Source organism: Siniperca chuatsi, linkage group LG1, assembly GCF_020085105.1.
Source record: "Siniperca chuatsi isolate FFG_IHB_CAS linkage group LG1, ASM2008510v1, whole genome shotgun sequence".
NCBI classification, from domain to species: domain Eukaryota; kingdom Metazoa; phylum Chordata; class Actinopteri; order Centrarchiformes; family Sinipercidae; genus Siniperca; species Siniperca chuatsi.
The window spans coordinates 36730537-36744346 of NC_058042.1; the positions used below are offsets into that span (position 1 = coordinate 36730537).

The window sequence follows — 13810 nt, forward strand, 5'->3', positions numbered from 1 at the left end:
TGATGGCCAAAACTACAACAATAACAATAACCTGAACACATATAATGCTGCTGTTAGTTCCACTGGTGGTGCTATAATATCTGTGCTGTAGGGTAATATGAAAATTATGAGATGTTGGCTGAATTTCATTTAGCCAGTTTTTATCATATCTAGATGATGAGATGGAACCTGACATGAATCAAAAATCACATGCATGTATTCTGTGGATTAAACCCTGAAGTGTTCCTATGAACTACTTATTTTCTGTATGTTTGTTACGCACCTTCTCTGTGTGTGCTTTCACTGCGCATCATACGGATTCGAGTACTGACTGGATTTGACTTTATTTCTCTCCACCAGTCCTTGCACTTTATTTGCTTTTAAAATATGCCCTTTTTCATTTGCTACCTTAAAAATGAACCTGAACATATTTCTTACATTTTCTTTAACTGCCAATTACATGGCACTCAGGAGACTGTCGAACTCTTCGAAAAGTTGCATACAGGTAGGCAAAGTTTGACCCTGCGATGAGATGACCCTGCACTCTCCTGTGGTGGTAATTACACTACACTCAGATGGAAAAAGGAGCTGCATTAATTGCATATTGATTTATCCCTTGTATTAGAGATATAGGTGGAGGTCTTACCCATGGAGTACTTGGCTCTGGTGCATCTTGTCCTCTTCAGTACCTCATAGACCTGACGATACAACAAAACATTAAAAAATCCTATTTACTTAAGCAGGTTCAGTCTTAAAGTGAGAATATAGGTGAGGAGGGGAATATTTAATTGTAGAATAGCGCAGGGGAAATTGTTAGCGGGAGAATGAAGCAGGCAAACTGCTGAGTTTTGTCTGTCTGCTGATCAGCTCAGTGTAAAACACAGAGCTCTCTGGAGTTTGACTGATGAGAGCTGGAGCTCAGCTAGGAGCCAACAAGTGCTGCGATTAAGGAGCTCCATCCAATAATGAGAAGCCAATCACATTACCCATCATTAGTCAAGTGAGGGTGTATGTATGACGCAGATGCACAGAATGCATTTGTTTTTCCTGGGAGCCACTCCCATACAGAGCCACAGGGAAGCAAGGGGTCTTATTGGAAAACAAGTGCACATCAGGGAGCACAGGTCTGTGTTGTTAGATCTATGTAGAGAAACACTTTCTTTTATCTGGAGATCTTATCTGGCCTCCTTCCAACCATCCATTCATCCAATACTTACTATTGAGTTCCTGGTCTTGCTGTCAAAGAACTTGTCCCTGTCAGACAGATCGAATCTGGCAACAAAGGGGGGGGGGAGAAAACAGGTCTAGTTTTAGTTGCAGATCCAAAAAGAGAGTGCAGACTGATGGTAGCATATCTGTAAAATATGCTTTACTTCATGTTGGAAAGAAGTATGAATGACTTTCAACATCTGCAGAGTTCTATGATGCAGACTAACATTGTTAAATTAATGCTAAAGTGGCTTCTGCTGTCCACCTAGCACACAATGCAACAGACGAGACTGTACAGTGCATCTGGAGAGTATTCACAGCGCTTCACTTTTCCACATTTCGTTATGTTACAGCCTTACTCCAAAATGGATTAAATTATTTTTTTCCTCAAAATTCTACAAACAATACACCATAATGACAACGTGAAAGAAGTTTGTTTGAAATCTGCAAATTTATTAAAAATAAAAACCGAAATAATCACATGTGCATAAGTATTCAGTCAGCTCAGTCCTTTGTTGAAGCACCTCTGGCACCAATCACAGCCTCAAGTCTTCTGAGTATGATGCTACGAGCTTGGCACACCTGTTTTTGAGCAGTTTCTCCCCTTCTTCTTTGCAGGGCCTCTCGAGCTCCATCAGGTTGGATGGGGAGCGTCGGTGCACAGCCATGTTCAGATCTCTCCAGAGATGTACAGTCGGGTTCAGGTCTGGGCTCTGGCTGGGCCACTCAGGGACATTCATTTAGTCCCGTTGCCACTCCTTTGATATCTGGGCTGTGTGCTTAGGGCCGTTGTCCTGTTGGAAGATGAACCTTCGCCCCAGTCTGAGGTCCAGAGCGCTCTGGAGCAGGTTTTCATCAAGGATGTCTCTGTACATTGCTGCATTCATCCTCGATCCTGACTAGTCTCCCAGTTCCTGCCGCTGAAAAACATCCCCACAGCACGATGCTGCCACCACCATGCTTCACTGTAGGGATGGTATTGGCCAGGTGATGAGCGGTGCCTGGTTTCCTCCAGACATGAAGCTTGCCATTCAGGCCAAAGAGTTCAGTCTTTGTTTCATCAGACCAGAGAAATTAGTTTCTCATGGTCTGAGAGTCCTTCAGGTGCCTTTTACTGAGGAGGGGCTTCCGTCTGGTCCCTCCACCATACAGGCCTGACTGGTGGAGTGCTGCAGAGATGGTTGTTCTTCTGGAAGGTTCTCCTTTCTCCACAGAGAAATGCTGGAGGTCTGTCACAGTGACCATCGGGTTCTTGGTCACCTCCCTGACTGAGGCCCTTCTCCCCCGATCGCTCAGTTTGGCCGGGCGGCCGGCTCTAGGAAGAGTCCTGGTGGTTCCAAACTTCTTCCATTCCAGATGATGGAGGGCGCTGTGCTCACTGGGACCTTCACTGCTGCAGAAATGTTTCTGTACCCTTCCCCAGACCTGTGCCTCGATACAGTCCTGTCTCAGAGGTCTACAGACAAGTCCTTGGACTTGATGGCCTGGTCTGTGCTCTGACATGCACTGTTAGCTGTGGGACTTATATAGACCGGTGTGTGCCTTTCCAAATCATGTCCAATCAACTGAGTTTACCACAGGTGGACTCCAGTCAAGTAGAAACGTCTCAGGTATGATCAGTGGAAACAGGAAGCACCTGAGCTCGGTTCTGAGTGTCAGGGCAGCGGCTGGGAATACTTCTGTACATGTGATTTGTTCGTTTTTTATTTTTAATAAATTTGCAAAGATTTCAAACAAACTTCTTTCACGTTGTCGTTATGGGGTATTGTTTGTAGGATTTTGAGGAAAATAATGAATTGAATCCATTTTGAAATAAGGCTGTAACATTATAACGTGGAAAAACTAAGCGCTGTGAATACTCTGTATGTAAATATACACTTAACAGAACAAATCGTTCACACTGCCGTAAAGCCCAAATGTTTGGGGTTTTTGTTGGTTTTTTTGATGATATAACAGTCTGAACATTTCATGTGACCAAAATGACCTGCACAAATAGGACCAGAAGTACAATAACAAATAAGTCACATGATGTATGTTCATGTACAATAAAATGGAGGCCATGTCATTACGTTACAGTACCGTGGTGCAGGCTGCAAGTTCACATCAGTATGATAATGACGGGAGGAGGCGCTAGAAAGCTCTAGAAATCCTTGTCAATCGATGGCTCCTGAAACTGATTGCTTACTGTGACGCACATCCTGACTTGCTGCCTCCGCTCTCACTCCCTCCTCATTATTTTGTGCTATATTGACTTAACTAGTTGCCATGGGCAGATATTGCAGGAGTAAACATTTAAAAATGTTGACTATGAACATTTTGATATGTTCAGTATAAATATATTATATGTAAAATGTAAACCAAGTGGCCTTATGTTTTCTTTTGCTACTGCAGGGCCACGCGGGTGTCAGAGACAAACATTTCTGTGCATGAATGAATTTGAGAGCACAAGTTACTTATTTTGTGTATGAGTTGAAAAACATACTTGTGACACCAGTCCGACTACATACAAGAAAAGCAATGGAAGCGTGTGTGCTGAAAGCATTTCACCAAAATGCCACTCCTGTCAGTCAGTTAGTACTCGTGCTGCTGGTGCTGCTTGTTGGTCTTCACTGAAACAGTCCAAATAGTCCTGTGGTGGTTTTGGTGTTATCACTTCCTGTTTTATTTTGTAGTAGTCTCCTTCCCTTGTGTGTCTTGTGTTTTTACTTCCTGTCTGTGTTTTCCCTCCAGTTTTGATTGTTGGTCCTCCCTTGATTGTTTGCACCTGTGTCTCGTTGTCTCACCTCCCCTAGGGTATTTAGTCTGCTCATTACCTGTCTGTTCACCTCTGCCTGTTCTTGCCTGCATTCCACCCCACAATAAACACGGTAGTCATCCAGCTACTTTTCCCTGAGACTGCTTCCTTGTCATCTGCTTTTGGGTCCACATACTTCTCTATTTAGCACCTCCCCGTTACGACAAGTCCTTGTGCCTCCACTGACAGACAGCATTAATCTGAAGGGAAATCTGCCATTTGGGGGTTTTATTTAGTCATTATTTAGTCCTGGAGTAACTTCAATATCCCTTAATGAAATGGCATAATTCAATTCAAGACTCGCCTAACTGGAGAAGCATTAAACACAATGTCTGATAAAGCAAGACTGAGTAAATGACTGAAACACACTTTGCACTGCAATCTATAACTAGGCTTAATCTCTGGGAACAGGCCTGGGGTGTTCAAAACTGATGAAGACGAAGTGATGGAGAAGATGTGGAGGGAGATCTCCTGCTAGCTGTTAGTCAGAGCTGTAAATATAGCTGCCCACTGCCCACTCTCTCCTCCATACATCCCAGCAGGCTGACACGAAGACATTCTTCTTCTCTGATCACTGCCTTTCAAAGTGGTTTTACGTGTTGGGACTGAACAGGAAGCATCACTGCAGTCATGACTTCTGTCTGTAGTTGATCCAGTTGGTCAGTCTAAATGCTTTATTTTGCTATTCAAAATCCTCCAGCACAGGGTTGAGAAAATGTACTTTTGTGATTCAGGCTAGCTGTGTTTGTTTCCTCGGGAGGGGAAGCTGAGAGGTGGGAGCTTCAGCCGAATGCAGCAGGAGAGAGTCATGCTTCAGCGTTCCTGCCATAGTCACACAGCTTGATAGGCTTGTGTGGGGTCATTTTTTAGTCCAATTTACACCTCTGTGCTTGTTACTTCTCTGTGCTGTCTCAATAATGAAAGGCCCTCTGTGGGTAAAGCTGCCAATTTCATGTGAATCGCCGTCATCCAAACGGCCCCATGCGCCCTGTCATGTGACGCTGTAGCATCAGTGCTGTTGTGTGTGGGCTCCGGCGGCTCCGCTCAGTGTTTGAAGTCGAGGAAATGATGAACGACGAATGGTAAAACCAAAGGGAAGCCCTGGAAATACAAAGCTCCACATATGCTTCAGAACAATGCGCAGCTTGTCACGTTTGCAACACGGTGCCAACAATGTTGCCTTATATTATGCTATCACATGAACCAATCTTAGCTAGCTAGCTGGCTAACATACAGGCAGCAGGTTCCATGCAGTAGAACTCCTCCGATGGTAGAAAAGCACACACAGACTCCATACGAAGGTCCTGTGAATAGGCCTTGTTGTTATAGCCTTTCTTTTGTTGGGGCTAATGTTCTGATACCCCCAAACCTCAACAGATGCCTTTAGTTATTTTTCTCTGAATTGTATGTCTGTCTATAAAGTGGCACAAAGCTACACATGTGAGAAATATTACAGCCAGTTTGACTGTCTGTCTTTACAACTAAAAGCAGAAAGTCAGAGCTTTTACTCACAGATGCTGCTTCTCTCTGGAGAAAGGGTGAGAGAGGGATTTGATGCTTTGTGGCCGGTTGGCGTCTACTTTTGGGTGGAGAGGAGCTGTTGCTTTGTGAATGAACAGTCGGATCTTCTCCACCAGATTACTGCCTTGTTTCACATCGTAAACCTGGAAATGAGGAGTGAATGTAGTTAATCCTATATTTAAACAAGTGGTCTCATTGAGATCAGAATTTCTTTTTCAAGAGCTAAAGTTAAAATATCCTGTGATCTGACATTATAACTGCTGTATTTAGATGGGACCAGTATGGAGCCCCCTAAGGGTCACAGCGAGGACTACTTTTGCATTCCCTCGCAATATGTTTTGCGTTACCTCATAATACTTTTCTTCTTCCATTCCTTCAGAGCCATATGTCTGTTTCCGCTCAGCTGCTCCAGCGTTACTACTCAATAGGCACGCATGCTTATGTAATTAGTGAACGTAAACTTAAACGAATTCTTAGGAGTTCTGTCCAGAAGAAAGCAGGCCTGTGATCTGCAGGATGCTGTCGGTTACTGTACTCTGTGCTGGACTGGACCCCAGAGGGGGTTCACTGAGGACAAGGAGACGTCTCCAGAGGCGCAATTACAGATGTGCCGTTGAATCTACCTCACAAAGCAAAAGTGCTGTATTTGTATCAAAAGAAGCATCGAACAAGAAGGCGACTGAAAAGCTGCAAACAGAGTCTGTGGTTCTGTCACAGAGACAGACAGCACAGACACGTCAGGAATGCAGACCAACACATATGATAGGCTGATAATGTTTTATCTGAAACGTCTTTGCAGTGGACATCATATAAGGTGAGGTGTCCATAAACAACGCTTAATGCATTAACTTGAGATTAATGCATTAACTTGAGATTAATGCATTAACTTGAGATTAATGCATTAACTTGAGAATCCCCAAATAGACAGACGGCTCAGAAGGAATGGAAGAAGAAAAGTATTGCGGGGGAATGCAGAAGTAGTCCTCAAAAAAATTCTCTCTGTGACCTTTAGGGGGCTCCGTAGACCAGAGAGCAGAGGTAATGTGTCAGTTTGTCCAGTAGAGCCTTTATCTATAAGGCACTTTGGGAGCCCTGAATACGGGCAGTAGGCAGGATTCTCTTCTGTGTTCTTGAAAATAGCATACAGTTTGTTTGATCAGCATTTAAAACAAGCTTATGTTAAGAGTGTTTTAAAATGCATCAAAAGCAGACTGTAGGTTCACAATGGCCAGATTTAGAGAAGAGATACTTTTATGTATACAGTGAATAGAAGACAACCAAGACTAGACCCATGTGGGACAATTCAATCTTATTTACATAGCGCCAATTCATAACAGAAGTTATCTCATTGCACTTTTCCTACAGAGCAGGTCTAGACCGAACTCTTTATAATATTAATTACAGAGACCCATCACATCCCACCATGGGACACCTTCACTGACCTCAAAGCTAGGGTAGGTAATGTATTTTAGAAGTATTTCTTGGTATATTTGTTGAAATTTGCTTTCATCCTGACAGCAATCAATGAATCAAATGCTCTGTGGAAAACAAAAGAAAAACGTATCTGTAGCTGCCGCAGGCCTGTAATCAGCCTGGAGGGGGTAGGATATTTTCCTTTGGATACTTACAGACTTGTTAGTTTCTCCAACGTTACCTCCCCTAGCTTTAAGAGCTCACTTGGGACTCTAGGGTTCAAACAATGTGGTTGGTAGCTTTGGACTAAGTCAGCTGACTAGTTCATTCGACAATTAACTAGTAAAGTAGATCGTAGTGAGGTGTGTGCTGCACAGTCTCCTGTCAGGGAAAATCCTGTGATAATCATGTTTTTCCTATAATCACCCTGTTTTTGATGATTGTGATCCTGCTGTTGCTCATATGCTTTATGAATAGAAGTGTCTTATGTTTCCACCATGATATAACCATGTTTAAGTTGTTGGGAAACTGAATAGAAGTAAACTCCGTTTAATCTGGAGAGGGGTTGGAACCTCTTCCTGTGTATGCGTGTTAATAATATATCTGTACAAAGGAAAATATGTGTGGGGGAGGTTAAGGAGAGGAACATGTGACGGAAGTATGAGTTTCCACGACAATCCCCTTGTGAATATAGAAGAAACTGTGCATTATGGCACTCTGCAAATGTCCGATGGTTATTCGTGCATTTTGCATTTCCATTGGATTTCTATCAAAATCACATCACAAAGCTTGTAAGAGCTGCCATCACAAAATGGCCTCAATGGGTTGTTATAATGCTACATGAATGCAAAGCACAGAAGAACAGGAAACTTTTTCCCCACTCAGGACTGCAGCTCTGAGAGCCAGTTCAGTCAGCCTCAGGGCAAGAAAAATCTACAGTAAATGTGCATTTGACACAGGAATATTTACTGATGGATGGAATACCTTCTTTGTTGGCATCTTGAGCTTCATGAACTCAGCCTCTCGACACAGAACGTTCCAAGGGGCATGGATCTTCAAGAAGCCGATTCCAGGGATATTACTCTGAAATACAACCACGGTTTGGATATTTAAATACTATTCTCTATGAACCCACTGCACAAACACGGGACAGTTCATGACTTTCCAAAATGTATGAACCACCCCAATAAACAATACATTTTTGTTTGACATATGGAAACAAAGATTCCAGCTGGCAGAGCGGCATGTTGCCTTTCTGTTAGATTTAAAGCTCTGCTGTGTGGAGTCCCAGGAAAAGCCTCTGCAAACATTTCAGCACAAACTCACGTCTGTTTTTGCTGCATATGAGATTGTCTCTGCAGCCTCTACTGTTATGTAAAACCACTCATACGCTGCCAGACTCACTTCACAACCTTCAGCTCGGCACACTGACCCGTCTGGATACAGAAATATGTACATAACAACCAATTCCTACTAGCTGACTTGATGTATATATCACACAGATTTCCCATGTATTTCAATATGAAATGTTCAAATCGTTTGTTCTGTCTACTGATTATAAGCAATGGTTGATAAAATTGAACTGTTGTGAACTAAGGTTGCTCCAGCAGGAACATGATCCAGCAAAGATAAATATTCTGGTAATAGGAATATGGCAACTTGGGTTTATATAAACTGGTAACAACAGGCAAAAAGTACGAAATGTAGTTCATATACTGTAAACAGGAAAAGAAAGTGTAACTCATTTCCGTAATCTAGTCTGAATAGCTGGAGGCTGGAGTGTGCCATAATTATCCAAGGATTTTCAGAGGGGAATTCTAATTGATTAGTTATTTGATACATTTAGAAAACTATTTATGAACTGATTAGTTGCATTTTAATTGTGCATTTTAAAAACATCATTCTTCGTCATTATATGGGCATGTCAATTACTAATTTCTTTCAAAGGACAGTTCACCCCTTAATCAAAAATATATATTTTCCTCTAGGAACTATTTTCTTTCTACCGATAGTTCCTTCATGAAACAGCTCACTAGGCTGAGAATTTACACATTTAGCATTTCTGCCTGAAGGGGGGGGTTAAATATTGGACCAGCACAGTGTCAATTTAGAAAAAACCAATGGGCCAATCTGTTTTATGGGCTGGTCAGACAAAAAAAAGAAAACAAAAAAAGACAGATGTGTCACCCCAAAAGGCACATCGGCCAACCGGGAAAGTGCCTGGGCTGACAGATGGCCAGTCCAGCCCCGCCCACGTCTAACTTTCGCTCAACATTGTTAGCTTTATCTGTATATAACATGTTGGGGACACAATAGATTACTTTTTCTTCTGTGATTACTCATTAGTTCTTCTGGGTTGTTATTGTGACATATTTCTCACTTATTATTAAAATTTAAATATTATTAGTAATTATCTCATTGTTTCCCTCCCATAATTAGTCCTGCTTGTAAGTGTAGATCTACCCTTGTGGTTTACTGATGTTGGTAGATGCTGAAGTCCACACAAACAAACTAACATAAGCCAACCAGGACAGCAACTGTTTATATACAGTGGATAATTAACGTTCTCAACCAAAATGTAAAAACAGCTTCCTGCTTTTTGTTTCCTTTGGTAAGTGGCCATGGTATTTTGTGATAAAACACACCAAGCTGTACTGACATAAGAAAATAACAGACTCGGCGAGGGAAACGTAATTACTGTATATCCATTATTTCCATACTTCAGGTGGCCATATCATGTATCATCACATACATGATTAGCCACTAAGAGACTGTAATTATTATCTAGGCACACTCAAGCCTCAGTAGACCAGACCAGACCAGACCAGATCCATAGGATACTGTCTCCAAAGTTTAAATGACAGTGACATCTAATGACAAGTTGAGTTTCAGGTATTATTCATTGCTGCTTGCAGCTTTACACTGAGTTGCTAAGCCTTTTTCAGAACTTATGAAGAATCAAGCTGCATTATGTCACAGGTTTGCTCATGCAGTTTTAATAGAGGATTCACTGTGTGAAGAGTCAGTGTATCTCAATTTGCCTTTTCTACAGAAGTGACTAAGAAATGACAAAAAGCTCTTGCTCATTAATGCAAACAAATCTCCATGTGTTCATGGGTCCACTCACGTAGCATATACACAGCAGTGACACAAGAGCTACCAGGAATCTAGTGTAGTAAACATCCATGTTTAGATGAGATAAGATATAAATAAACATATTAATGTCAAAGCGATGCTCTGTAGTCACTTCAAAGATGTGGATTAATTAAAAAAAAACAATTAGCTGACTGTCAGCAGATAACCAACTTCTAAACTAAATTCAAGTTTAATTTATTTATCATTATACAACACAGGGTTGTACAAAGAAATGCAATCTGTAGTCACTTCATGCAACACACACAAAAAACCAAAAAATATTATTCATGGTGGAGTGCTGAGGATCAATTTAGCAGACTCCCAGCCTGAGGGAAGAAGCTGCTCTGTAGTCTGGTGGCACGACAGCAGATGTCTGTATCTCTTTCCAGACAGCAGCAGCGTGAACCGGCTGTATCTGGGGGTGAGGGGTACTGTCCTTTAGTATCCTTTGGGCTCTGCGCAGGCACCTCACCTCACCGATATCACTGATGCTCAGTTGGTTGGTACCAATGATCTTCTGAGCGGTTTTAATCACCCTCTGCAGAGCCCTCCGGTCCTGGGCCGTGCACATCCCATGCCAGTTTACAGTGTTTCCAGTCAGGATGCTTTCTATTGCTCCTCTGTAAAAGTTAATAATGGGAATTTTTGCCTTAAGAAATACAGCTGTTTCTGAGCTTTCTTTACCAGAGTGGAGATGTGAGATAAGCATGTCAGGTTCTGACTACTTCCCAGCAACCTAAAACTGTTCACCTGCTCCACCTCAGCTCCACTGATGTAGACAGGTGTGTGTCTTTGCCTCCTTTTTCCTAAAATCAACGATCAGCTCCTTGGTTTTGCTGACGTTGAGCAGCAGGTTGTTCTCTGTGCACCACTCTGCAAGATTGTTCATTTCCTTGTTGACCTCCAATCCGAACTGTCTGGGGTCTCAATATATTGAGGACAGAGTGTGGTACTCAAGCCCAGAGTGTTAAGTTTTCCAAACAGTTTCATGGGGAGATTGTGTTGAATGCTGAGCTGAAATCAACAAACAGCATTCTGATGTAAGTGGTGGTGTTGTTGTTGTTCTCAAGGTGTGTGAAGACGGCAGTGGAGATGGCATCCTCTGTGGATCTGTTGGTTCTGAATGCAAACTGGTGAGGGTCCAGGCTGGCTGGGATGTTGCTCTTTATGTGCTGGAAGCACTTCATTAGAATGGGGGAGAGAGCCACAGGGCAGTAGTCATGGCGGTGGCTGTCTCGAAGCAGGTGGGAACAATAATACGTGCTTCCATACACACTGCCGTCACCAAATAAAAAATTATTGCCTGAATTGAGCCTTTAATTGGCTAGCTGATTGGCACGTTATATACATATTTTTGCGACACCTAATTATTAAATAAAATGTTTGGTACTACTTCCTACTTCGAGATTTCAAGACATGAGAGGGAGGGAGAGGGGCGGGCTTGAGCGACTCAGCGACTGTCTATCAGTCAGGGCTCACATTCACTGTGTACGTTCAGTGAACAAATCACTGAACATGCACCATTCCCTTGCAGTGAAAGGCTCTGAGACAGTCTCAGGCTCAGCAACCGGCTTTTTCATATTGCAGGTTTTACCACGCATTGTAAACTACGAAAGATGGTGAGATTTTTAAAACATTCAGGGATTGTTAAACGGAACCTAGCTCAATTTAAAATATATTTGAGTACAGATGCAGCAATTTTGTTTATGCACTCTATGATACTATCCCATCTTTCATATTGTGTCACATCTTGGTCTCAGGTAAGCAACACAACAATGCAACCACTTGAAATCTTGAATCAGTCAGAGTGTATCCCTGCACATTCGTTCGCAACTGACTGAGAGAATGGATCGATTCAGGAAGTGATTCAGTTCATTCACCCAGACAATTTGTTCTTTTAAACAAAATGTTTGCAATAGACACAGCACTATGTGCCAGTATGTACACTTAAAACAGTCCTGTAAAGCTGCTGTAGCTTCATCTGCCACATGTTTTTTCTGGTGTTTGACCCTTTTACTCAGCTGGGAGTAAGTAAGCAGGAGAACCAGGGAAATATGTTGATTGACCGAAATGAAGGTGGGGAGTATGGAGGACCACAAGTGTCAAGGAAATAGTACTAAAGCATTTCACTGGACTTTGTAGCTGCCAGAAATGTTTGTATAAACACGGTCCAGGGTATTGCTTGCCCTGGTGGGGATGTGGACATGCTGGTGGAATTTAGGTAAAACAGTTCTGAGGTCTGTTTAATTAAAATCACGGCTACAATAAAAATACCATCCGGTTGTTCTATCATGTGACTGCTGATGACCTCATACAGTTCTTGTAGAGCATTTACTGAATTTGCATCTGAAACACTGGTGAACTCTGGGCAGATAATATGGTCGACATCTTAACATTAGAAACTCAACATCTGGGAAACATGGGAGAACATGGGAGTTTCGTTCTTAGGTTTAGACACCAAACTACTTGGTTAGGTTTTTCTGCCAGAAAGACCTGAAGGCAAATTTCTCCCACATGTGCACCAAGAATCAATGATGTAAACACAGAGTCTGCCTCCCCTCGTCTCAGCGGAGTCTTGTGTTCTGTTGGCGCAGAACACAGTCCGCCCGTCAAGTGCAATAGCTTGATCAGGGATGTTGTGGTGGAGCAGGTCCCTGTAAAGATGTGGGCAGTCTCTAATTTCCTGTTGCTGGGTTAGTCTTATTTCATTCAGCTTTATTAGCCAGAACTAGGCTGGGTAAAGGTATAGCCTTAGGTCCAAGTGGGGTTAGCTTAGCTCTTATCCCGGCTCTCTTCCCCCTCTCCCTGGGGCGATCGGACCGCTTGCGGTGACGTTTGGTCCGGCGGATCTGGCTGGGTGGTCGGAAGATGTTGTGGGCAGTGATCATCTCAAGGTCCGCTGCACTTAATCCAATCCCTGCGCTTCGTTTTCCAACGCTGATGAGTGTGTTTCTGTCATAGGACAGCTTCCATAGATAACATGTGCTTCAGTAATAAAGGCAATGAGAGCATGGTTTGCACTAGAGGTCTTCACTGGTCTTCTTTGTTCCTAGTAGTAGTAGTAGTAGTAGTAGTAGTAGTAGTAGTAGTAGTAGTAGTAGTCGTCATACGGAAATTAAACGAAATTTGGTACGGACATAGTATCCTCTGACTTTTTCTCTACCACCACTGTGAGATTGACTTTTTAGTTCTTTACTGAAATATCTCAACAAATGATTGCTTGCTGTGAAATTTGGTACACACATTCATGGTTACCAGTGGATGAAATGTAATAACTTTGATCTCCTGACTTTTCATCTAGCGCCATCATCAGGCCAAATTTTTAATTTGTCCAATACTTTGGTTTATGACCAGATAGCTGCAAAGCCTCAGCTGTACTTTGTGTTTAGTGCTAATTAGCAAATGACTGCATGCTAACCCACTAAACCACCAACTACCAATTCAGTTGGGCCAGATTTAAAACCAGGAAATGTAGATGGGCCAGATATTTCCAGCAGCCTATTTAAAACTTTTTTTAGTTTTTGGTAATGACAAATGCAAATGAATGTAATAAAAAACAGCAGGCGTTTGCAGATGGCAGTAACGGTTTCGACAGTTTCACTGTCAGAGTTACGTTTCAGGGTTGACAGAGACATATTCTCAAACACTCAAACACTGTCATCTTACTCATTTTAGTGATGAAATGATTGTTTCCCTTTTTACTTATAGTTAATTTATATCTCCTTAGTTTTCTCTATTTTTATGATTTGATATCATTAT

At 42.3% G+C, this 13810-nt stretch overlaps 1 protein-coding gene across 3 annotated transcripts in view; it reads right to left on the reverse strand.

The window, feature by feature from the left end:
- Positions 1 to 13810, reverse strand: part of ano1a (anoctamin 1, calcium activated chloride channel a) — a 74263-nt gene that overhangs the window by 40551 nt on the left and 19902 nt on the right. For all 3 annotated transcript variants that reach the window (XM_044196770.1, XM_044196761.1, XM_044196751.1), the window contains exons 4-7: positions 7901 to 7999; positions 5495 to 5646; positions 1197 to 1251; positions 626 to 677 (exon numbers count right to left, since the gene is read on the reverse strand). In XM_044196770.1, the coding sequence (XP_044052705.1) occupies positions 626 to 677; positions 1197 to 1251; positions 5495 to 5646; positions 7901 to 7999 (358 nt within the window). The remainder of the gene's footprint in view (positions 1 to 625; positions 678 to 1196; positions 1252 to 5494; positions 5647 to 7900; positions 8000 to 13810) is intronic.